This window comes from Macrotis lagotis, chromosome 1 (genome assembly GCF_037893015.1).
Source record: "Macrotis lagotis isolate mMagLag1 chromosome 1, bilby.v1.9.chrom.fasta, whole genome shotgun sequence".
NCBI classification, from domain to species: domain Eukaryota; kingdom Metazoa; phylum Chordata; class Mammalia; order Peramelemorphia; family Peramelidae; genus Macrotis; species Macrotis lagotis.
Genome location: NC_133658.1, coordinates 913,350,625 through 913,377,664, shown reverse-complemented (window position 1 = coordinate 913,377,664; position 27,040 = coordinate 913,350,625). Strand labels below are relative to the sequence as shown.

Here is a 27,040-nt window from a genome sequence, read left to right as displayed (position 1 = left end):
TAATATTAGCAAAAAATGTACATGCCAAAATAATTATATACTATGACCTGACTGGATTTATAAGAGGAAGGTGGGATTGGTTCCATATTAGGAAATTATAAATAAAATATAGCAAATTATTAATAAGCTTCAAAATTACATGATTGTATTGACAAATTTAGGAAATAATGTATGAGAAATATGACATGCTTTTATGTTTAAAACATTAAAGAAAATAGGAATAAATGAATTGCTCTAACTTATTAAGGTAAATAATTTCTATCCAAAAGCCAAGATTATCCATAAAGGAGAATACTGGAAATGTTTCTAATAAGAAAAAGGATAAAAGCGATGATGCACAGTGTCATCCTCATTATTTAACAGTATAGAAATGATATCTATAAGACAAGAAGAAGAAATTGAAGGAACAAAGACTAAAAGGAAACTAAATAATTATTCTTTATATAATTGTTTACTTAGCCCTAGAGTCAACCTAAACATTTATTGAAATAACCTCAGTAAAATATCTTTTTTTTTCTTTAACTTCTCACAATGATCTCATTTATTTTCTATTTCTAGGGCATAAAAGTAAATATTTTCTTTATCTGTTAAAGATCCCAATTAGACATAAATGAAGTTTTCTTAAAAGAAAAATCTATCAAACATTATTAATAAATGATTGTGTAGTAGTTTTTACATGCAAATTTTAGTTTCTTCCACAATATAATTTATTCATTTTTAAAATTTGAGACATAAACTGGGCATTCTATCTATTTTGACAATAACTGATTTAATCAAAAATTACTGCTCCAAAAATGATGACTGATTTTCATTATCTTTTAAAATCAGAATATATATGAACATTAAATAAACTGAAGAAACAATGATGGTCTTCAAATGCAGTAGTACATCATTACTTTTTAATAACACAGTTGATATACATACATCATTTTTAAGTTGAAGGCAATCACTGTTGTCCTTGAGCAATAAATGAGCGTGAACCTTAATGAGATTTTTCCAAAAACGCTTTGCAGCACCTTACACATTGCTCATATACAGTTTCAAAATCATAATCATTTCCATAATATGGATCTTCAATAATAAGTTGTTTCTGTGGATCATAGCTTCCAAGAAGTTCAATTTTAGCTTTGCAGTTTTTAACTTGATTAACTTTTCTATTTAAATCTCTCAGATTGTTTTCATCCATACATAATATATAATCAAAGGTCAGGAAATCTTCTTTGGTAATCTGCCTGGCAATATGATTCATGATGATGCCATGTTTCTTCATGCAAGTCTGCCCTCGATAATCAGGGGGGTTTCCTATTTCATATGTAGATGTTGCTGCACTGTCTATCCTCCACTTATCTGAAATATTTTGATCAGCTACAAGTTTCCTAAAAACAGCTTCAGCTATAGGTGAGCGACAAATATTACCTAGACACACGAACAGCACGGACCTGGTCCCCTCCGTGGCCATGTTTATTCCCACGGCCGTGTGGCCTTCTTCAGTAAAATATCAACATAAAAAATGAACTCACAAAAGTCTTTAGCCTTTCTATATCTTTCCAACAAAACACAGTAGAAATTGAAAAAGAAATTGCATTCAATATACAAACTCCTATCAAATCATGTACAAAAGTTATATTAATATGACTAAAAAAAAGCAAACTTTATAAAAGTAGAAACCCAAATAAATGGAGAGAGAAGAAACACATATAGATAGGATGTCCCAATGTAATAAAAATGACAATACTACCTAAGTTAATGTACATATTGAAATCCATACCAATATACTTGCAAAAAAGTATTTTAAAGAATTAGAAACACTAGAATGGTCCAAACAGAAAACAATGACTCAATGAGATAATAAAAAAATATTAAAACAAAATCAAAATACAGAAAAACAAGAAAAGTGTAAAGTATGTATATACACCTACATACAACCCTATCTTACATTTAGTCATATATTTTATGTACACACATATGTATGTACATATACATATCCACACATGTGTATTTATGTATGCCTGTCTGTGTTTTATATATGTGTGTGTGTGTGTGTGTATGTGTGTGTATGTAAATATAAATATTTATGCATATATACTCAGAGAAAGAGAATCAGCCTTCTGAAATGAAAACCCTAGGAAATCCCCATTGGGGGAAACCCCAAATAAAAACTCCCAGGAATGTCATAGTCAAAATTCAGAGCTTCCAGATCAAAGAAAAAAATGCTGAAAGGAGACAGAAAAAATTCAAGTACAAAAGAACCACAGTCAAAACACACAAGACTTTAAAGGACAAGAGAATTTGGAATATGGTATTCTAAAATGTAAAACACAAATACTTGCATCTAAAAATAACTTACCCTGAGTAAAATTCTACAGATAAAAAAAAAACTTTAATGCATTCCTATTAAAAGAACAGAACTGAAGAATTACTGAAATGCAAACACAGGAATTAAAGAAAAATCAGAAAGGTAAATTTACATTTGAGTATTTGGAAGGGGCTATTTGATGAAGTATTTATATTCGGATGAGGAAAAAAAATAAATGCCCCTTTATAACCCTAAAGTAATCAAAGTTCACATAAAGAATTAAAATAAGGCAAAAAAGTTCCTATGAAGAGGAAAAAGTGTTGTACTGTTTTGATGGTCTGAAGAAGAAAGAAAAGGGGAGGTAAAATGGATAGCAGGAAAGAATGAGGAAAAGACTGTATTATTCTCACATAATCAAAGTATTTGAGAAAATGATTATATAAACAAAGATGAAGAGATGGGAAGAAAGGCATTACATGAATACAGAGCAGGGAAGAATGGTGGAAATTACTATTCTCACATAATCAAGGTATGGAAGATTAAGAATATATAAATAAAAATAAAGGGGTGGGGAGAAAGGCATTACACAACCCTCACTTTTATCAGAAATAGACAAACATACACAGATTTTGGCACAGAAATATATTAAACTCAACAGGGAAACAGAAATGGACAAGCATAGGAAAGAAAGATTTTTAAAAAGAGGGGTAGAGTTGGTAAGGCTAATGACTTTTTTTGGTTTGTTTTTTTAAGGCAAGGGAGTTAAGGGACTTACCCAAGGTCACATAGCTAGGTAATTATTAAGTGTCTGAGGTATCCATTTAACCACCTAGCTGCCCCAAGGCATTAGTCTTAAAGCAAACAAATCCAAGGTAGGAGTGCAAATCATGAAAGGGGAAATTAGAAAGAAATAATTCCAATGACAAAAAAGAAAAGAAAAGAAAATATGTAAGTAATTTAGAGAAAGACCTTCAAATATAGAAAGAAGGAAATTTGAATAATACAATACTATACAGTACCCATCAAAAAGCACAGGGCAGAATGAATGTCTTTTGATGAGCAAAAGAGCTCAAGATGCAGCCCAAAGTGACTTGAAAATCTGAATAGATGAAAAGAGATGAACTTTCAATAAAAAGAGGTATTCAAAAACATTTCTAGAAAGAAAAATTAGATCTCCAGAAATTACTAGCTTCTTATATAAACCAACAATGATAACAACAAAGCAGCTTAAGATATTTATTTCTAAATGTTCATTTGTAGATAAATAAATTCACATAGGTATGAAATGGAAGTGATTGATAGTAGCCTGAAATATCCTGAACTAAACCTCACAACACTCTATCTACAGGTAAATCAATGTTTTTTGTAAGATTAAATTACTGAATGAGAGGGTATGTCAAAGTGGGGGGAGGGGAAAAGGTATAAATAAGTGATGTAGCTTATTCAAATAAAAGGTTAAAAATTAAGGAAAAATAATCCCTGTAGTCTTTCAGAATGAAGACAGTTTAAGGAAGAATGAATAAAGAGTCAAAGAAGGGGATTGAAAATGGGGTGGGGAGGAAAGGGTAAATATAATTTAAGTGGTAAGAAGGGATACCAATAATGAATGATCACATGAGAAAAAAGAATGAAGAGATGGACATGTTATAATGAATATGATCTGCAGGGATTTAATGCTTAGTGGGAATACTCATCCTGCCTTAGGAGGAAAGAAATCATAGTTTCTGAAGAAAAGTGATACTCAGAAGACTGGGAGGAGATGAAAAAAGACTTCAAGTCAAATGAAGGGGGAAAAAAAAAATTTTGTACTAGGCTCCAGAGGGCAAATCCAGGAATAATTGATGGAAGTTGTGCTCAGAAATATTTAAACTTAGAACAAGCAAAATTTTCCAAATATTAGAACTGTTCAAAAGAGGAATGATCAGCCTTATGCAGTAATAGATTTCCAATTAAAAGATAGCGTCAAGTGATAGCTGGATTATTATTTGTAACAGTTTACAGACAGTATTCCTCTTCAGGTACAATTAAACAAATAATCTTTAAGACTCCTTTCAAATCTATCATGCAGTTTTTAAAAGAAAAATGCCTTCTAAATAAAGGTAGCTATTGTTACATAATTCAAAGATGATTTTAAAAAACATTTTCCATTCTTTCATTCTTCTCCCAAAGCTGGGTTCCTTACTCCACCATTCCCAAGAAACTTTCTCACCCTAGAGGATCCCTCCATTCCTACAATCTCTTCTTCCAATTGGTCACCACAACCATCATTTTAAAGTGTTCAGATGATCACTCTTCTTCTGGTTCCACTGATGACTCTCTAGACTTCCTTCTCTATTCCCCCTACTGGAGTGGGCACTATTTCTCCTGTGCCCCCCAAGTCTTTTTTATATTGTCTTCACCAATTAGAATATAAGCACCTTAGTTTGAGAACTTCAGATGACTCAGTTCACCTTTCTCAGTCTGTTTCCTCATCTCTAAAATGAGGGATTTGGACCAGATAATAGCTAAGTATCTTTCCAGATCTAACATTTTGCAAATCTGTGGTGATGAATATATAGGAGTAGAATGAAGTACACAGGGCAAAATCTCAAGACTGAATCTCCATGAGCCTGAGAGTCACTGAGCAACACTCTCAGTCCAATACTACAAAAGGACTTTTCCCCCTTAAAAGCAGGGGCTCAGTCGTGACTTCCATCTGCCTGGTTTTTAACTTACTCACCCAGACAAGTGTCGCTGGAATCTTTTCTGTTTGGCATCCATGGTGTTTCTCCTCTCTTCACTGGAAGGTCACATCTGGTTTGGAAACTGGAAGCCCTGCTCATGGAAAATGATGTAGGAAAGTATTTTGTACAGTTATCAGAATTCAAGTCTATACTCCTCCTAATAGCTAGCATTTATAAAGGGCTATAAGGTTTGCCCAGCTCTTTATATATGCTATTTCATTTGATCCTTACAACAACCTGTGAGGTAGGTACTCATCCCCATTTTTACAGATAACAAAATTGAGGTTAAAAGAGGTCAAATGACTTGCCAAGGATCACACAATTCAGAAGCGTCTGAGGCAGGCTCTGAACTCAAATTATCCTGATTCCTAATCCAACATTTCATCTAGTCTGCCACCCTAGCTGCCAAGAAGAAGAAGAAGCACACCTAAATTCAAATTCCCTCTGATACTTATTAGCTATGTGACTTTGGACAAGTCACTTAACTTCTCTAAGCCTTGGTTTATTTATCTGCAAAATGAAGACAGATCTATAGAACTTGCCTTACAAGGTCGTTGTGATAATCAAATTGGATAATGTACAAAAAACACTTTGCAAACCTTAGAGCTCTTCTGAAAATTTTCATTACAAATCTTGTTATTTTCCCTCAACAGAAAAAAGGTATACTAAGAAGATCCAGAGAACTGTACTAAGATTATCTGTTACATTCCCAACAAGTATGGAAAATGGATTATAGAGTGAATTTGGCCTCAGAAAGTAAATTCATCTTTCAAAATCTTCAACAAACTGCTGTGGTGAATTACAGGATCAACTGACCTAGTGGAACAAAGGAAGGTGAAGGTATGGCCAGAGCAGCAAAAATATGAAGCTCAAGAATCTCATCAGCAGTACAAAACAAACCTGGGAACAGGAAATAGAAACATTGTCTCTGGGTCTAAGAGATTAGAGATCTCCTCATTTTACACAATACGCCTGGGTACCAATGAGTCAGTCAAATCCTGAAGAGACTTTCAAGTTGAGAAGGCAAAGACTGTTCTTCCCTCCCCATCCCATGATGTACAGATTCTGAGTTACAGAGAAAAGTTGTCCTTACCCAGGGAGATGAGGTTCCTATACATGTCCAGCATCACTTCTTTGTATAAATCCCTCTGAGCAGGGCCCAGTTGCCCCCACTCTTCCCTGGTGAAGTCCACCGCCACATCCTTGATTGCCACTGATTCCTAAAACATCCAACACAATCCTGCTCAACCAAGGGTATCTCCTACTATAGACCTCCTTGGTGGCAGCAAGAGGTTGGTCATATTTATAAGGAGTGGCTCTCACAATGCTCAGCTGATTCAGGAATATCAAATAAATATCTAACTTTGTATGAATGGAGCTTATATTGGGATGTATTGCAGGCTAATCAAAAACACTGTCTCCCCAAGTAAGCTACAAATGTATCATGAACTTCACTCCTAGCTTTAGACTTAGGTAAAAACTGTAGGTAGTCAAGAAAATGAAAGCAACTCCATTTTGTCTGTAGGTCCTCTATTTTTTCCCTGATCCTGTTTATATCACAGCTATGGCCACATCTTCAACCTTCCTTTTTTGATGAAACAGCAAGTATTCAGAACAGTCCTACCTTTTAGGGTAGGTTACAAGAAACTCCTAATACACATCCACAGTCTGACCCCTAAGCCCCCAGCAACAAACCCTATCCAATCAAAAGGTGTTCTGTACCTATTCTCCCTCCTGTCTGATTGAAATTTATATAAGTCTTGTCCTTTTGTTCCTTCAAGGAGTCTTTGCTCACATTGGTGTGTCTCCCTTCCTGGTAAACTCAAGAAACTTCTTATCGGTTCTGGTATCATTTTATTTCAGTGCCAATAATTTATCATTTGGCTCTTCAAACTACAGAAAAGAATGAAAGTAGAAAGCCCTAGACCTCATTAACCAGTCCCCAAAATAATGTTACAATAACAGAAGTCACAGCTATAATTGGTCCAAAGACTCCAAGAGTTTGGATGAGAAGAATCTGACCCAAGCACAAAGACTTAATACACACAAATGAAGCTAGAGATATGAATATTAGCAGAAACAGAAGAGAATTCTTGCACATATGCTGAATGTCACTATCCCTTGTGCACGATGACTGAAAAGCACTTATGCCAATTCAACATCTGTGGTTGGTTTAGGTGGCAAGATTCTGTGGTTCCCATTGCAGGTAAAGGACTGGCCTGCCTCCCAAGAAACACTGTCAGGAGAAGAAAGGAACCTTCTAGCAAGAGTTATCAGTGACATCGCAGCAGCCAAATTCTGGCTTGCATGGGCATCTGTGGACTCTGGTGTTTGCACAATAATGGCAGACTGTCACTGACTCTGGGAGCATTGAGGAACCCAATGATGCTCTTATAGACCAGATCAATTCAGGGGCTCTAGGTAAGGGGACACAGCTTCCCCTCCAGTGTTACTCTCAAGCAGAGACTACAGTAGAGGTTTCAAACAGGAAGTCTCTCATTAATTTATGTTACAATAATGTTTGCCTGTCATTTCAAAGAAGACCACAACATCAGGGTGGTGAGATTGAATTGATATATTAATATGTCTGTAAACTCATATAGAGTTTATTTTGGTTAGAAATTAAATAGAATCATTTATTGTTATCTTCATATGAGAAGCTGTTGGGTCACATGTCTAAAAACCATCACATTGTAAAAGTTCATCAGCTAGATAGCTGAAAGCCATGAGCAGGCTATGTGTCAGGGGGATGAACTTCCAGGAGCAGCAGCTACTTTGGAGAACAGTGCACGAAAGTAATATTTTTTAAAAAAAGAAATCAAAGTAAAGGGTTAGAATGATAAAAAAAAGAAAAAGAAAACACAAAACACAATTTATATAAAATAAATACATAAGTTCAAGTGATGATGATGACATTTGTACTTTCTTCTCAAAGAAGACCATGACATCAGGGAGGTGATGCCATTACAAGCACATGAATTGGATTTGAGGGGGGGTGGGTGGGCTGTGCTAAATCACCAGTCTCATCTCCTCCAAATCAGCAGGGCTGGAGATGGCTCTGGAGGTGAAGCAATTAGGATTAAGTGACTTGCCTCAGGTCACACTGTGCTAACAATTGCCAAGTATCTGAGGCTGGATTCCAACTCTAATCCTCCTTACTCCAAGGCCAGCACTCTATCACTGCACCGTCTAGCTCCTCCTACAAGTTCTGAGTATAGAGTTTAAGGGAAAAGAACAGTTTGACCACAAGGACTATAGGAATACAAGGGGGAAAGGGTACAAGAAATACAAAATTAAATAAGAAAAACAAATCTAGAAAAAGAACAAATGGTTTAGAACAATTGGAAACCCTTACAAAAGGAGCAGACACCCTGAAAACTTCTGAGGGGGCAGTAAGAACAACTTCATTAGACAATAAGAAATATTAGAACAAAGTAAAAAGAGTGAAAAAAAATTAGAAAATAAAGGCTATCTACTATCAAAATCAAGTGACCCGAAAAACTGTTTAAGGAGAGCTAAAAGAATCCAGCTTCTGAAAACAAAAACAAAAAAAAAGACCATAGCCCTGGATACCAGTTTCAAGAAATCACTAAAGAGAAGTGGCCAAAGATGGCCATCAAAGGGAGGATAATCCCAGGACATTCCTGTGCCGCCAGAGGGCCCACATGTTCAAAAGCCGAGTCCAGGGGAGGTGGTCGGAGAGGACTGGAAAGACCGGAGTGGGTCAGCTTAGGTGCAGGAGACACCCCGCCTTTACCGCAGGTAGCCTCCCCTTTACTGTCGCGCTTCCCTTTACCTGAGGCTCTGCGTGATGCAGCCAAGTGCAAGGAGACGCGGGGCAGTGGTGTACCCCTTTACCAGGGGGAGGTTCTCCGCTTTACCAGGGAGCCAGGGGGCAGCAGAATTCCGCTTTACTGCGGGAAGGCTCACCCCTTTACCAAGGACGCTCTGGGGAACCGCGCCCCTTTACCCTATCGAAGTGCAAGGAGGTGTGAGGCAGCGGTGCGCCCCTCCACTGTGGGAAGGCTCACCCCTTTGCCAAGGAGGCTCGAAGTGGCGGCAGCACCCCTTTTTACTGCTGGGAGGCTCCAGGCAGGGGTACCTTGACTACAACACGCTCCTCCACTGCGCAGGGAAGGCGCACCCTTGACTGCGGCGCATCCCTTTCCAGCAGGGAGGTGCAAGGTGGTGCTGGACAGCGGCGCGCCCCTTTACCGGCTAGAACGGGTGATGCCGCACCCTTTACCTGGCAGGCTCCGGCAGCGGCGCGCCCTTCGGGGTAGCACCGCGTCCCTTTATTGTGCGGGAAGGGGCCGGATGGGGAGGCTGGGGGGCGGGAATACCCCACCATACAGGGGGCTCCGGGCGTGGGCGAGCCCCTCTAGCAAGGGGCGGTACGCCCATTTATCATGCAGGGTGGTGCCGTACGGCGGCGCACCCTTTTACCGGGGAGGCTCCAGGCAGGGGTGCCTTTACTGCAGTGCATCCCTTTACCACAGGAAGGTGCAAGAGGTGCGGGACAGCCGCGCGCCCCTTTACGGGGGACACTGTGTGATGTCGCACCCCACACCGGGAAGGCTCGCAGCGGCGTGCCCTTTTACCGCAGGGAGGTGCAGTGAGGCTCGGAGGGGCAATGCGCCCCTTTATTGTGCAGGAAGGGGTCGGATGGTGGCGCACCCCTTTACTGTGGAGATTGGGAGCGGGAATACATTGCCATACAGGGGGGTTCCGGGTGGCGGCGAGCCCCTTTAGCAAGGGGAGGTCCACCCATTTACCACGCAGAGTAGCGCACTCCAATTCTGCTGTCACTACTTCTGGGCTCAATTAACTGGGGGGTGGCCTGTCCTGCTGCCTTGGGGACCCCACCTCCTTTACTGCAGCAGTGGGACCCCGCGTTCTTTACTATAGTGAGGAGTGGGAGGGAGACGGTGGACAGATGGGAGGGGTCGTCAAAGTCACAGAATTTATCCTCTCAAAAAACCACTGTGAGAACCTGAGGTAACAAACACAAAATTCCTCCACAGTACTGAAAATAGGATTGTGATTCACAAAAAAAATCAAAAATCTTTTGAGGAATAGTTGTTTCAAAAAATGGGCTGTATTTGCTTATAACAGATTGAAGACCACATTTTTCTTCAGAAAATGGTAGAAAGATCTTGATTCCTGCTTCCTTTGATGTTTGTCCTTCGATCTGGAAGAAGACCATGATAACAGGGAGGCGATGCCATGACAAGCACATGAACTGGATTGGAAGGAGGGGATGTTGTGCTAAGACACCAGCCTTCACTTTCTCCTCAGAACCATCTGGGTCCAGTGGCCAGATAGGAATCAGGACTAGGTTCTGGATGGGGGTGCAGAGTTAGGTGATTTATCCAAGGTCACAATGCTATTAAGTGTCTGAAAACAAATTTGAATTCAGGTCTTCCAGACTCGGGGCTGGTGCTCTACCCCCTGCACCACTTGGCTACCCTGATTATCATATCACATGCCCTTGAGCAAGCAATGATGTGCTGGTTAAGCCAGACTTAAAGAAGGCTTCCTTAGGTTTTTCTCCCATTGGAATATGCTCCCTTGAAATCAAAATTCAGACACTTCATCTATTTTAGGCAGGAGGGATCCAAGGTAAAATGACTCACCTACATCGTGAAGGGCAGAGAGCTAGGATTCGAACTTAGGTTTGAGGCCTTCAAAGTCTTTTTTTCACTATGCTACTAGTTAGATGCTCTTTCTAGATTCCCCTTCCCTACTTTTTCCTCCTCACAGTCAGAAAAAAAAAATGCTCCCAAGTGTGGAATCATTTTTGAAACTCCCATTTTAGTCTTAATGAGCAAGTCCAAATTCAAATAAACCACTAAATTTAGTTGGCCGAGATGATCTTCTCATTCCTTCCAGGATCCACCAAGGCCAGTTGGTCATTAGAAAACCTCTAGGTGGCCAGGCCCCTGGGGAGGCTGTGGAGACCCAACTCACACCAAAGGGGAAAAAGTATCTATTCTCCAGGGGCTTATATTGTAACAAGGTGAGGAGGCAGCAACAGGATCAGAAACACTACAGCAGGTGTTTAGGGAAGGCCAATTTGGGATCTTATATCTGGCTTTCTTTATCCATTTCTGATATTGTAATACATTTCTGTCCAAGATAAACTCTTTTGATGGGCTAAAGTTCATTAATCTTTTAATCTAGTAAACATCTTACTTCTGCTAATCTCTTGCAATGAACAGAAGGAAAAATGTATTTTAGAGCAAGTCATCAATCTTTGGATATTTTCCTAGCTGTTTACAAAACTATGGTACTGGGTGCTTGGATCTCATTGCAAAGCAAATCTCATTGCAATCACTTCTTACAAAGTATTTTCTTTTGACTTGATCTGAACAGAATTAAAGTTAGAGTCCCCAGACCTTTCCAGTGTCTTTCTGTTGAAAAAAATCAAGAGATTGGCTTATTTTTCATTTTTACTTTAGAACACTTTTCACCACAAAAATAAAGCCTCACAAATCTATTAAGGGTCATACCAGTGAATCCCCTTGGTGCCTTCTTCCTGGAGGACTCCAAACATCTCCAGTTCTAGCGTCCAATTTGGTCAAAAACTGAAGGCACCAACCCTGAGACCTTGGAGTTAAGACTGGTGAGCATTTCATCACCTACTGCCTGATCTCAGGACCCCTACTGTCACTTCTTATTCATCTCTGTATTATGCTACCTGCATTTCTGCCCAACTTCTTACGCCCTTCCTGACACTAACTTTGAGGAACAATCAAATCAATCCTACCTACTGAGTACCTACTATTACCACTAAATACAAGACAGTCAATAGTCTTGTGTCTACAATCACCATTCTATATGGTTTCTGTTATCAATGGCTCATAATTATAAATACTTAGTCCAGAAGTGATTAAAATGACTTTTATTAACTCTTCTTTGCAAAGAAGGGCCCTCTTTCCTAATGAAAGAAAGTCCCAAATTACAACAATGTCCAGTCTTATATGAAGTTTGAAAGGCTTGTTCCTCCCCTTCATGCCAATCATTGGTCAGGGTCACAATCTAATCAATACATTTCTCCCTATCTTTTCCCTACCATTTTCATTCATTATACTAATGAACAAAGGGAAGTGAAAAGTAATACACATGAACCAACTTGAGCAGGTGTACTCATAAAGGACAAGGACTCTAGGTCAACTCAGAAGGGCAGGTCTGATCTAATCTCAGGTCTGATCAGGTCAGAGTCAATTCCTCTGTTTTACATTCACATATCTGTCAACAGGCACAATCACAGGCAGACTCCAGTCTTTGTAATATAAACTAAGAATCTCCCCTTAAATTCCAGTGGAAATCAACCCCACCCCCATTCCTTGCCGTTTTCCTGTTCAAAGCAATCCTCCCTGAGGTAGTTTTCTGATGAAGAAATTAAAGCTATCTACAGTTATATAAAAAAAATGCTCTAACTCACTAGTAATTGGAAAAATACAAATTAAAATAACTGAGGTACCACTTCACACCTTATAAGATTGGCCAATATGACAAAAAAGGAAAATGATCAAAGGAAATTGAGAAAATTGGGACACTAATGCATTGTTGGTGGAGTTGGGATCTCTACAATTCTGAGAATAACTTAGAACTATGGCCAAAGGGCTATGAAACAGGACATACTCCTTGAGCCAGCAATACCAAAACCAGGTCTGTATCCCAAAAAGATCATAAAAAAGGGAAAAAGACCTGTTTAGACAAAAATATTTATAGCAACTCTTTCTGTAATGGCAAAGAATTGGGAATCGAGAGGATGTCCATCAATTGGGGAATGGCTAAAAAAAGTAGTGGTAAATGAATATAATGGAAGATTATTGCCGATTTCAGAAAAACCTGGAAAGACTTGCATGCTGAGTGAAAGCAGCAGAAACAGCACATTGTACATCTGAACAGCAACACTATGTGATGATCTTCTCACAACAGCAATCAAAGAGAATTCTAAAAGACCTACTATGGAAAATGGTATCCACATCCAGACAAAGATCTATGGAACCTGAATGCAAAACAAAGCAGACTATTTTCACCTTTTTAAATTTGGTTTTTGCTTTTTTGTTCTTGTGGTTTTTCCTGTTTTGTTCTCATTCTTCTTTCATGGCGTGACTAATACAGGAATACGTGTAACACAATTAAATGTGTGAAACCTGTTTCAGATTACTTGCTCTCCTAGGTTTGGGGGAGGAATGGGTAGGATGGAGAAAATTTTACAAAAATGAATGGTTTTAAATTGTCTAAATAAAAGATTAAATTTTTAAAAAATACTACTGGCCATCACTGCCCTTAAAGGTACTGTTGCTTTCTGTTAGTGTTAAGTTCCTCAAAGGTAGGAAATGTCTTGTTTGTTTTTATTTGTACTGCCTGCACTTGGCACAGTGACACATAGTAAAGTCCAAATAATTAAATATGTGTATATATACATATATACATATATACATATACATATATATATATATATATATATATATATATATATATATATCTTTCCCAATTTCAAAGGTGTCAATTATGGAAGGAGTTTAACATCTGAATTTAAGGGCTGGGTAGGAATTCAGTGTTCACATTGAGGAAGGTTCTCTCAGCAAGCTCAAGCAACAGGGTGAAAAATGCATAGAAATAGGACAGATTGCATACAAGGACAGTGAGTTTTCATGTTTAACTAGAGCAAGGCTTCTTACCCTAGGGTCTGTACATTTGCTTTTTTTTTTTTTTTTTTTTAGGTTTTTGCAAGGCAAACAGAGTTAAGTGGCTTGCCCAAGGCCACACGGTTAGGTAATTATTAAGTGTCTGAGACCAGATTTGAACCTAGGTTCTCCTGACTCCAGGGCCGGTGCTTTATCCACTATGCCACCTAACCACCCCTGTACATTTGTTTTTTAATGCTTTGATAACTATTATCTTATACGAATAAGGAGTAAGAGGAAGAATGATACAGAAAAATTAGATAGGGAAGGAGAGCTTGCAGTTCTGGAAACCTAGTTTCATTGGGAATGGGTTAAAGAGGGAACAAAACTATATATACACGTGTGTGTGTGTGTGTGTGTGTGTGTGTGTGTGTTTGTAAAAGTTTTCTTAAATTCACAAAGGAGAGGATAGGGAGGGCACTAAGCTATAGGGTGAGGGAACAGGATAAGGCATGTAGATCAATGAGGAGGAGGGCATAGAAGGGTATATAAGGGAGGGATTTTAGGAAGGCTGAAGTTTAAGGAATAGGAGGGCATAGGAGTAGAAGTAGAAGAGAGAGGGTGACTAGGTAGTACAGTGAATAGAGTACCAGCCCTGGAGTCAGGAGTACTTGAGTTCAAATCTGGCCTCAGACACTTAATAATTACCTAACCGTGTGGCCTTGGGCAAGCCACTTAACCTCATTGCCTTGCAAAAGAAATCTTAAAAAAAAAAATAGAAGAGAGGAATGAAGAGGGGTTGTTGCTTTCAGGAAATACCATAAAAATGAGAGATATAGACAAACCATATATATCTATGAATATATATATATATATATAGATATATGTCTGTGTGTGTATATGTAGCTATGTATTTGTGTATGCATTAAAATGTGTATATATTAAAGATGTGTATACATTAAAATGTCTCTACCTATGGGTGTGCATGTGTCTGTATGTCTATATGTATGTATGTATAACTGTCCATGCTTAATTGTAACCATGGGGTGGAGGGAACAGGGGAAGAATACTAGTAGAGAACAGGAAAAAACCTTACAAGGAAATAAAGAAAAGATGGACAATTTTGCACACAATGTGTATTTTTTATTATATAGGCTTTCTTGAAATGGAAATTTATTGCTTTATATTATGAATCCTCTCATGTTTTGCTGCTCACATAATAATGTTTTTTTCCCTCTTTGTATTTAAGTTTAAAAATCTAAAGATACTTCAAAAAATATTTTGCTATTTCAATGTGACAGGCTTCCTTTCCTGCAATTAAAAACATTCTGAGGAGCAGTTCATAGGTTTACCAGATTGCCCTCTTTGGCAGTCAAGGACACAAAAATGGTGAAGAATTCTAGACTAGCATAGAGCATGTGAAGAGGAGTAAAATAAGGAGCCTGGGCTTTCCTTAGTGGGCACTGGTGTGCCCATTAAGTTTATAAAAAAGTTTATGCAGAAGAATCATAGGTACAATTTCTACAGAGGGCAGACAAATGTGCTGGTAGGAGAGTTGGAATGAGGAGAGTTTGGTAAGGTAAAGAATGATAAGTGTCCAGATGGGTGTCCTTAAGGGACTGGGGGGGGTAGTGAGATTGGAGAAGTGGATGAAAAACTAAATTGTTTGGGGGAACTTTCTGGATTTGAGAGGTGAGAGATAGAAAAAAGTCAAAAATAACATAAGGTTTCAACACAGAAGATGAGGTGAGTGAGGGTAACGCAAACCAACAATGAAATCAAGAGAAGTTTTTTTGGAAAAGATAGTGAAATGAGCTTGTCTTTTTTGTTGTGGCAAAGAATTGGACCCTGAGGGGATTTCCATCAAATGGGGAATGGCTGAACTGGTTGTGGCATATGAATGTAATAGAATAATAATAATAATAATACTATAAGAAATGATGAGCAGCCAGATTTCAGAAAAGCCTGAAAAGACTGACATGAACTGATGCTGAGTGAAATGAGCAGAAACAGGAGAACATTGTGCACAGGAACAGCCATACTGTGTCATGATCAACTTAGCTCTTCTCAGCAATAATGACTCCAGACATTTCTAATCATGGAAAATGCTACCCTGATAGTTTTGAGTGCAGATCGAAGCAGACTATATTTTCATTTTTTGTGGTTTTTTTTATGGATTTTTACTTTGTTCTTTCTTCTTTTACAATATGACCAAAATGGAAATATGTTTTACATGAACATACACATATAAGCTATATCAGATTACTTGCCATCTTGGAAAAGGGGAAAGGAAGGAAGGGAGGGAGATGAAGGGAGATGCCCTGCTTTCTAAAAGGGCAGGGGAGATGAACTATCATTATATACAGTAAATGTTTCTGTAAGAAAGGGGATGTCTTAATTGACTTCACAGTAATTCTGAGTACTTGGATCAAGATAAGAGAGTTTACCCAGTATTAGTGAAAGAGGGAGAAAGCCTCTTAGCAGAGGAATCTAAATGGAAAGAGATTGTGTTCTATCCTCCCTACCATGGAGCTCTGTTGGCTGGAGGACCAAGGTATAGGGTGCCTTAGCCGTGTGACCTTGAGCAAGTCACTTAATCTGTCTGCCTCAGTTTCTTTAACTGTAAAATAAGGACATACATATGCATACACATACACACACAAATGTGTATACATATATATATATATATATATAAATCTATTTCCCAGGGTTGTTGTGAGACTCAAATGAGATAAAATTTGTAAATCAAAACACAATGTCTGACAAAGGATAGGCACTATATAAAAAAGGCTAGCTATCATCATCATCATCATGCATTGGTATCAATACTAACATTAGGATGGGCTGTACTGCCAGAGAGTAATGCCTTCTCAGCTACTTTGTTACAGATGACACTAAACCAAGATAAGAACTGGGGATTCTGCTAAAGTGTCACCACCACTGTTGGAGCCCTGATGCCACCTCATCTTCATTACTTTACATTAGGAGACCTCTGTGAACTACACAGATCTGACACCACTAATCAAATGGACTAAATCATTGACAATAAAGATCAGGTGCAGGATTTCTGGTCTTGCCAGGATTTCTGGTCTTTCTTCTCTTTTCTATATATTCAGTCACTCCAGGAAGGCATTAAATCTTCATGATTTAGTTTTTTGACATCTTTCTATTTAAGTGTTCTTTTTCTCCTCCTGTGCTACCTATTACCAGCTTCTTCTAGGATTAGGGTTGTCCAGTAAATTTAAAAAGTCAATTAAGTGGTTACAAGGCCCTAAGGATTTTACAGAGGCATGAGATGTGGTAGAAGCAACGTCTACAACAGCATTCCCTGGTGTAGTTTAATTCCTTGCATAACAAGCAAGGAAAATATCAGTCACAAAACCTTGAATGGTCCAGAGTCCTAAGGTCCAAGTCACATCACTATTGACAAGACTTCCTGGTCACTTAGGACATAAAAGTGTCCAATCCATGCAAAGTCAGTGCCCTTTAAAATAAACAAATATACCAAAGTCAAACAAGTTATTACTACATTCTGCCCTGCTGATCAGGTGCAATTCCAGGTGGAGATAAGAAATAGCCATTTCTGTTCAAGTCAAGTGCTCCATTCTTATTGAATATTCTCTCTGTGTAATGGCTGAATTAATCTCCTTCTGTTAACTACTTAATGTTTGAATATCTTATTTTATCCCAATATTGAACCTGAACTTACAAACTGGCTTGTTCCAGACCCGTCCTACTACAAACCAAGAATAACTTACTTGCAAAGATAAGAATAATTCTCCAGGCTAAAAATAAAATAGATCTTTAACAGAATATAGGACTTTTAAGAATTCCTAATGAAAAGACAAGATCATAACAGAATCTCTAAAAAATAAACACCCAAGAAAAGAGAACCCTAAAAAGATAAAATATATGCATGCAATGGGAAAGGACCAAATTATAATGAAGTTCGGAAATTTTAAAAGCGGAAGTGACAAGTTATCTCTTCAGAATACCACTAACTTCTGGTGTAACCAAGAGTAAAGAAAGAAAAAATGGGTAGCTATAGGTAGAGTGGTTCCATAGTGTTGGTTTAAAGAGAGGAAAGAAAAGGGAGGGGCAAAAGGAATATTTTAAAGCTATATGAAGGAGGCAGAACTTGCTATTTCTCATAACTGGGAGACCCAAGAAAGAAAGACTAACACGGAGAAAGGATTGGGGAAAGAAGGCATTTCATGAATCTTCTCTAAACAAGGTAAAGTAGAGGTGAATACACCAAAACCTATTTTATTGGAGAAATACAGCAAAATGGTGGGGAAAAAAAACCATGTAAAGGGGAACATTTAAGAAGGAGAGTAGGAAAGGGGAGGGAATAGTCATAAGCAAAGTAAATTTTAATCTTAGAAAGTAGATTGTAAAAAGTAATCAAAATTATTTTAGAAAAATAAAAATCAATGATAAGGCTCTGGACTAGGTACAGAGATGAAGGACCTAAGAGTGGAATCAGACAACTTTAATTACATATTACAAAAATTTATTATATTCCTTTTCTTTTGACACATTCTTTGTTGTAAAGAAAGGGTCAAAAAGGTCAAAAAAGGAAACAATACAGAATGATGAAAAATAGTTATTAAATCATAACTACTACTATGAATAATATGAACCCATTCAAAAATGAACAAGAGTAGCAAAATAGTTTAGAAAGCAGAATTCAACAATATACTGTTTACAAGAAAAACATTAGAAAAATAAAAAATTCAGAGTCCAATAGGAAGCTGAAACAAAGCCTATTATGTTTCAGATGACCTCAAAAAAGCAGAAGGAATAATCCTAATTTCAGACAAGACATGACTTAAAAATAGACAAATTAATAGATATAAGTGAGCAAATTGCAGTATAACTAAAGGCTCTATAGGTAATGAATTAATATCAATATAGCTTGAAATCAGGAAGACCAGAGTTTAAAACCTGCCAAAGTCACTTACCAAGTGGGTAAGTCACTGAGCCTCAGTTTCCTCACCTATTAAATGAAGGGAGTTAATTCAATGGTCTTTAAGGTCCCTTTTCAGCTACAAATCTATAACTATCACCCAATTCTGATATGCACCAAATGACAACATCTAAACATATAAAACTCTAATAGTTGAGAATCCCAATGTATTTCTTTCAGACTTGGGACAAAAATAAGTGAGAAAATATCAGTAAGAAAGAAGATATGGGCCAGACCACAATTTAGAATAGTTAGGTATGATAGGTTTCTGGCAATTACTAAATAGGATTGGAAAGATAAATGCTTTTCTCAAGCTGGTATGGCATCTTTCCCAAAATTGACCATTTTTTGGCAGCTGATGACACAGGAGAAAGCACTAAATCTGGAGTCTGGAAGACCTAAGTTTAAATCCAACCTCAGACACATATTCATTGTGTGATCTCAGGGAATTCACTTAAGCTCTCTTGGCCTCAGTTTACTCATTTAAAATGATAATAATAACTGTACCTACTTCTAGGCCTTTTGTGAAGATCGGATGAAATAATATTTGTAGCACAGAGGCTAGAACATAGTAGATGGCTATAAATGCTGACTCCCTTTCCTTCCCAATGTATTGGAATAGAGAAAACCTTACAAACAAATGTAGAAAAACAATTTTTTAATTTAAAAAAATATATTTAAAATGGAGCTTTTGAAGAAAGGATTAAAAATTAACTGCAGACAATAATAACCCCAAAGAATAGAAAATGACTATGAGACAATATTCCACATTTGCTTCTGAATCATCTAAAATTAAGAGCCAACATTCCTAGGTATAGTTTAAGAAGCCCTGAATTATTTTCTCAGTAAAATATAAGCTCTTTGAAAGCAGTACTCATTCTTTTGTTCCCTGTATTCCCACCACATCCTTTCTGGAATGGAGTAACTACTTGATACATGTTTAGTGAATTGAAGGGAGGCAGGTTCTTATCCTTGTCACACTAAAGGGGAAAAGGAGCACTGCATCTGACTAGAGACCAAAGATCTTCTCTAGGATATGGACATGAATGCTCTTGGGCCAATAAACAATGCTTCCTATCTCAGATGGAAGCAAACCAACAAATTCCCTTTAAACATCAAGTTGTTCTGCCTAAGGGGTGGAGAGAAGTACCCCATGTGTTCATGACCCTGTGAACACCTTCTAAAACAGTAGCCTTTAAGTGGTCCAGGAATAGGATCACAATTCTCAAAAGAAGAATTCCTAACTATTAACCACTATATGAAAGAGTGCTCTAAATCACTAATGATTACAGGCATCAACTCAAAATAACTCTGAAAAAAAATAGCAAAGAGGGTATCAAATGAAGAAACTTGGGAATGGGAATACCAGCTCACTAACCCCTGAGTGGAGGAGATCCACATTGGTACAACCATTCTGGAAAGCAATTTGGAATTTCACAAAAGGAGTGACTGAACTGTCCACGATCTTTGACTGAGGGATCCCAGTGCTTAGCACATGCCCCTAGAAAGTTATAGATACCAAAATAATCATAGCAACATTTTTTGAGGTACCAAAACAGTGGAAGCAAAAGGGGTTCACATCAAATGGAAAATGGCTAAACACACAATAAGGTATATGGCTCTAATGGAATATTGTTATGTCACAAGAAATGATGACTATGAAGTATAGGAAATACACATACGAACAATGTAGAGAGAAGTAGGCAGAACCAGAAAAATATGTAAAAATGACAAACAATATAAGTAAAGTTATTCCTTCTACACAGTGCATCATGACTTTCCCTTTCATGGTCTTGATATATCAGAGGTCAGTGTAAGAAATTCAGCAGATGACATGGTAAAAAGCCAGCAGATGACACAGAAAAAAATTTAGAAACTCAGAAATGCATTAAATATATGTATAATATCAACATATTTTATCTTTTAATACCATATTAATTCAGACTTCTTCTCTGGTACGAAGAGAGGGCCAAAAAATTTTAGGTGGATTTTCCAGATCGCAGGGGCGCCACGCCCCTAACCCCCTCGAAGTGGAAAGGATAACTGTAGAAAGAACAAAAGACAATCTAAACAGAATGCTACAAAATTAGAACACCAAAGTGTGGTCCCAGAGAAATGAGAAAATGTAGCTTTCCCTTGAAAATGGAAAGATGGGGAAATCTGGCTATGGAGAGTTCAGATGTTGCTGCACGGATGATAGGTTGGTTAGTTTTTTTACTGTTCAGTCCTTTTCAGTCATAGCTGACCCTTCATGACCCCCTTTTATTTGGTGGGGGGGGATTTCCTTGCAAAGATACCAGAGTGGTTTGCCATTTCCTTCTCCAGCTCATTTTACAGACAAGGAAACAAGGGAAAATAGGGTTAAATGACTTGCCCAGGGTCACTTAGATAACTACTAAGAGTCTGAGGCTGGATTTGAATTCAGATCTTCCTGAAGCTAGGGTAGGCACTCTGTCCACTGTATTATCCCACCCAGCTGATAATTTTGACAGCAATGTGTTAGACAGATTAGAGAAGCCTAAGACAACTGGGAAGAGGAAGGGCAAAGAGAAGGCTGAAGCCCTCTCATCCAATTAAAGGTGAAGGAGGTCTAACGTCAGGAATGCTGGAGAATGTAAGTGAACCCTAGCCTAAGGTGTCCCTCCACAGATGAGGGTGGAGAAGGTAAAAAAGATGCCCCAAAAGCCTCAGAGTCTATAAAGCATGGGTTGTAGTGATATGTTGGTGGTAGGGAAGGAGGAGGAAGGCAGAAAGAAGCCAAAGAGCATCTAGGAGGAGATGGTAGTGGTCCACCCCATCAAAAACTCCAGAGAGAGGCTGGCCCCTGAGAAAAAGCCACTGGATTAGCCATGAAGTGATGACTGGTACCTGGAAAGGGCACTTTCAGATAAGTGGGTCTTTGGCCTGTGCCACCCAATCTGCATTTGCCCTCTCTCATGTTTATGCTCTAGCATTCCCCCCATTTTTGTGCTCCTATCTGAACTGCTTCTAGGGTTCACTCCCTTTTCTACTCTGTCTCTCTCTGTCTCTTTCTCTCTCTCTCTCTTTCTCTCTCATTCCTTCCTTTTTTCAATCGACATAATGCACAACTTGGCAACATATCTCCCCAGACACCTCAGAAGGTGACTATTAAGAGGCCTGACATAGTGGCTCCCACTGTAACCCTTGCTGCAAGGGGAAAGGCTGGATCCTCAAGCTCCAGAGATCTGAGCTTCAGGGAGCTAAGTTTAAGTGTCCAAATTAAATTCAGCTTTAATATGTGAACCCCTGAAAGCAGAAGGACAAATCAGTCCAGGTCAGAGACTGCTTGGGTCAAAGCCCCTGGGTCAGAGTAGGACCAGGCCCTTGAGAAGATAGGGAAATCTAGTCTAAAAGGAAAAACTAAGTCTACTATGTGGGAAAAAACCTGAGCTAAGCAAAGAGGGAGATCCAAGTTCAAGATGGTCCCTCTGTTCATGGAGTTTACAATGAGGGCAAAGCTATGCCAAAGGATATGTAGGGTTGGTGCATAAAAGAAGTAGAGGCCAAATGTGATGTGAGGAGCAAGGAGAGAAATCCCCACTATATAGTGGCTCCTCTGTGCTAGCACTGTGATAGGTGGTCTTACTAATATTATGTCATATGAGTAGAGTGGAGAGGTCTCCTGGACAGTTTAGCTGAGGGTGCTGGGCTAGAGGCAAAGTGGCATGAGCAGGAGGGGCTGGTCCTGAGGGGGGCATTTATCCAATTCAGGCTTTTAGATCAGACAGCTAGATCCTTGAGCCACAGGCAGCCTGCAACACTCCCATGTGTGCCAGAATAAAATGTAACTGGTAAATAGTTAACAAAATAAATTAAAATGTAACAAGACACAGATAACATAACACTTAAAACTAAGTCAACATGTGCCCTTGAGGATCATATGTACAGTTTAGTGGTCTTTATTACTATTTGAATTTGACACCACTGTTCTAGAGCATAGGCACAAGGAGAAAATCTCTTAGATAAGACTAAAAAGGGGAGGGGGGGAATGTAAACTGCCATGCACAGGTGAATAGGGATTCACTGAAGTATCTTTCACAAAAAAAAAAAAATGATATTATCAGGTGTCTGCCTAAGAAAGTGGAATCTGGCAACAGTGGATTAGATGAATGGATGTCTCGTTGGATGGAGAGGCAGACAGGTAGATGAAGGCATGGATGGATGGATGGATGGATGGATGGATGGATGGATGGATAGATGGATGGATGGATGGATGGAATAGGGAAAAAGAACACAGAAATAAAAATCAAATAGAAAGTACTGCCAAAATCCATGTGGCTCAGTTTAGAAGAGAACAATTAGGACTGAGACTGGTAGGAGAAATCTTACTAAGGTACGAGAACTCTCAATGATAGACAACTGAGTTTCACAAGCTTCACCTAGTCAATGCTACAGAGAAGAGCTCTTTTAAATTTGCTCATTTTGAAACTCTCCATAGAACTCCAACACATTCTCTGCTTTGACTCTTTCTTCTCAAATGGCCAACTCCAATTCTTCCCAAGGCATGCTTTTCTACTGAACTTTTTTGATTCCCAACATCCTTTTTAATCACAATGAAATCTGATTTTCAGATATACTCCCATAGAGAACTCCTTGAGTTTCCCTTCAGTGAAAGACCACATACACCTTTACCTTAACCCTCTATCTACCCCCCCCCCCCAAATTTAGCCTTTCCTAATGCTCCACAGGCAGGATTTGTTCCTGTGCCCAGGTCATTATGGGTTTTGTTTTTTGTTTTTGTAAGGCAAATGGGGTTAAGTGGCTTGCCCAAGGCCACACAGCTAGGTAATTATTAAGTGTCTGAGACTGGATTTGAACCCAGGTACTCCTGACTCCAGGGCCAGTGCTTTATATACTATGCCACCTAGCCGCCCCTTGCCCAGGTCATTATGAATGAGTCACTTGAGAATGTTGCTCATGGCTTCCCACAATGTGTACCCATTCCAATTCATTATCTACTGTTTCCTTAACATGAGCTGCCTTCCCCAGAAGAGTATGGCTAGAGACAATTCACCAGTTTCCCCAAGTGACTGGTTAATTCCTTCCTTCCTCCACCTGCTACCACTATTAAATCAAAAGAAATCCTTCATTTCTCAGCTGAAACCATATCAGTATCTTTTTTTCCCTTAATTTCTCTTGTACCTACTCATTTTGGTTCTTTTAAAAATGCATGCAAATTAGAAAATGAATCATCAATGCCTCTAAAATAGTTGGTCTTGCCTCCAGGAACTGAAATCTTCAAAGTAAATTGGGCTGTCAATTATATATCTTTGAATTCATAGTACCAAGCTTGGTACTGACCACCCAGCAGCACTAAATTCCTGGCAAGTTAATCAATTAGATTAGGATAGATAGATAGATAGATAGATAGATAGATAGATAAATAGATAGATAGATAGATAGAAAGATATAGACAGACAGATTGATCTTATTTATAGGTTGCCTCAAGGTTTTGCAAAGTGTTTTATAAATATCATTTCATTTGATCTTCACAACACCCCTGGAAGGATCCCCATTTCCCAGATGAGTCACTGAGGTAGGAAAAGGGTTTTGCTCAGGGTCCCATAGCTAGTAAGTGTCTGAGGCTGGGTGTCAGCTCAGTAATTCCTGACTGGAGTCCAGTTTTCCACCCACTAGACCATGATGCTTCTTCAATAGTTTGTTTGTCATCTTCCCATTAGAGTGTGAGCTCTGTGAGGGCAGGGACTTGAGTTTGCCCTTTTTTGTATCTCTTGTGTGTAGACCAGAGCCTGCCACTTAGGAACTATTAAATAAATGCTTACTGACTTGATATCGGCAATTCTTGGGAAGCATTCCTTAAGGGGTCAGAGCTGCACCCATCAACAATGAACACAGTTTCCTAGCTTCTGGCATATGGACCAGAAGTGTTTCCAAACTCTAAGACTCTAGGTATTATTTCACAAAGAAGAAAATCCAACTAACCTGGCACCTGGCTGCTGGGATCCCAGGGACCATTCTCTCCTGAATGCTTCCCTCTTGGGGAAGGGCAGAGTCCTCAGAGGCAGAGCTGGGAAGCAGAGAGAAAGATGAGAGGCTAGCATTTCCTTGGGCCCAGAGAAAACAAATCCCCCACCTCCACAAAGGGTCTGAGGTTAGAAGAAAAAAAGATGGCACAACCCCTACTCCCCTGTTCTCAGGAGGAGGGAAAAGGGCTGCAATCTTTGCTGCCTGGGGAGACCAAATTTTACATATTTATATATATATATATATATATATATATATATATATATATATATATATCACCCTTCTACAGAAGAGGTTAAAAGATCAAAGACCGGGGGGCTTGAAGGGAATTTCAGAGTCGATCTCACCTTGGGTTTTACAATCTAAGATCTTGAAACCCAAAGAAGAAACAGTGTTTGTAGCAAATATAAGTCATGAATACCATGACCGGGATTCAAAACTGGGCTCCCTAAATGCAAGGTTCTCACCAGTGAATAATGTCCCAGGCAGCATAAGTTAGAAGTGCTACAGCCCTAGATCCCAAGATGAGAGAAAAGAGTTAAGGGCTTTGCTTCTAAAGACACTGAAGGGTCCACCACCTCAGGGTGGCCCCAGACAACCAACCCCCAGCTCTCCTCCTCGTCCCCGACTTTTAATTCTGGGGTCCAGGATGAGCCCAAAGTAGCAGTGGGGATGGACTCCACAAGCCCTGCAAATGACTGAAGGAATGAAAGAATGAATGAACGAATGAATGAATGAATGAATGAAGAATGCCACTGAAAGCTCAGGCTCAGAGGCTGGGCGCTAGGTCCTCCCAGGAGTTGCAGCTGCAGAAGGCATCCTCCCAATCCAGAGGACCCTAATTCTGGAAGGTGGAATCCAAAGAGAAGGCAGGGAAGCGGAGCATTCTGAAAAGAGCAGAAAGGAGGGGAAGAGAGAGGAGAAATAAGGGAGGGGGCGGGGGGACAGAGAGAGAGAGAGAGAGAGACAAAAGGGGGACAGAGAGAGAGAGAGAGGAAGGAAAGGGGAAGGGCAGAAGGGGGGAGAAGGATCGAGCAGGGGGAGGAGGGAAGGGGGCGAGGGCGACGCGGGAAGGGGCAGGGGGAGGGAGAGGGAGGAAGCGGAGCAGGGAGACGGGGGGCGACGGGGGGCGAGAGGGAGAGGAGGGGGCGGGGAGGGCGCGGGGCGGCGGCGGGAGCGGGAGCCGGGCCGGGGCCCGCGCGAGAGGAGGTGGGGAGGGTCGGGGGGGCTGAGGCGGCCTCTCTCACCGGGCGAGGGAAAAGAGGACAACGAGGAAGCGGAAGTCCCCCTCGCGCGGCCCGGGCCCCGGTGCCGACATTTCCGGCCTCCCCCCCGCCCCGTTCCTCGTTAGGGACGGTTTCCATGGCAACGGCGGAGCGCGGTCCAGGCGCCGGCAAGGAGGCCCCGTCGCGGGGCGGGGATTTCTGGGAAGAGGAGCGCGGCGGCGGCTCCCGCGCCTGCGCGGGGCCCCGGGGTCGAGGCCGGGCCCACGGGGGCCGGAGTGCAGAAGAGGCCGCCCCGCCCCCTCCCCGCCCCCGCCCCCCTCCCCTCTCCCCTCCCGCCCCGCCCCCCGGGCCCGGGCCGGCGCCGCGCTCTTTGTCCTCCCGGGCTCCGCGCGCCCACCCCGCGCCCAGCCGCCCGGACCCGGGCCCGTTGCCCGTGAGGAGGGGGCCGGCCCTGACCTCTGGCCTTCAGAAAAGCTTTGTTCAATGCCACCTTCGCTATCGGATGGCAAGATCTGAAAGGGCCCTCGGCCACCCAGGCGGGGGCAGGATGGCAGGCGCCAGGCTCCCGGGAGATACAAGTGCCCGGGAGGCTGGGCCCAGAGGCACGGCTCCCCCACGCCCAGGACCCGGTGCCGCCTTTGGCAGAGGCCTCCACAAGCAGCGCCAGGGACCGTTAGTAGGGCATCACAATCTATGGGTGTACGAGGGGCTATGTGAATACGTGCATATACATTCCTAAATATATATTTATTACATAGGCACATCATATGCAGCTTACATATAATGCCCAGACACAGATGTGAACGTTGTATATGTTATATATATTTCTATATATATATTATATAATACACACACACTATCCAGAGTAAATGGGGAAGGCTCCAGGAAGTGGGGGGAAGACAAGAAAGACCTCCTACAAGAAGGAGACATTTGAACTAAGTCTTGAAGGAAGCCAAAGACAGCCCTGAGAAAGGCGGAGGCAACTAGGTGAACCAATGGAAGGTGTGGCCGTTGGAAGTCAAAGATGAGCTGGGTTTGAATCCGACTTTGTGACCCTTAATTTCTCTGCCTCAGTTTCCTCGACTATAAAATAATAGTTCGGATTCAGGCTCAGACACTTTGACGCTGACTAGCTGTGAGTCCTCAGGCAACTCACTTCACCCTGATTGCTCCTATTC

The 27,040-nt window shown here is 40.2% G+C and overlaps 1 protein-coding gene and 2 pseudogenes across 4 annotated transcripts in view; all 3 read right to left on the bottom strand.

The window, feature by feature from the left end:
• LOC141509800 (uncharacterized) overlaps window positions 1–25,215 on the bottom strand; it is a 56,980-nt gene extending 31,765 nt beyond the window's left edge. The window contains exons 1-3 of one of the 4 annotated variants that reach the window (XM_074219584.1): window positions 25,104–25,215; window positions 24,595–24,679; window positions 5,016–5,110 (exon numbers count right to left, since the gene is read on the bottom strand). In XM_074219584.1, coding sequence (XP_074075685.1) covers window positions 5,016–5,110; window positions 24,595–24,679; window positions 25,104–25,128 — 205 coding nt within the window. In that variant the 5' untranslated portion in view covers window positions 25,129–25,215. Of the gene's footprint in view, window positions 1–5,015; window positions 5,111–20,560; window positions 20,674–24,594; window positions 24,684–25,103 lie in introns of those variants that run through there. The other 3 variants (XM_074219585.1, XM_074219587.1, XM_074219586.1) reach the window with 3 other exon arrangements.
• LOC141509803 (low molecular weight phosphotyrosine protein phosphatase pseudogene) lies at window positions 855–1,500 on the bottom strand (annotated as a pseudogene).
• The window catches only part of LOC141509802 (low molecular weight phosphotyrosine protein phosphatase pseudogene), a 42,045-nt pseudogene continuing 16,144 nt past the window's right edge, over window positions 1,140–27,040 (bottom strand).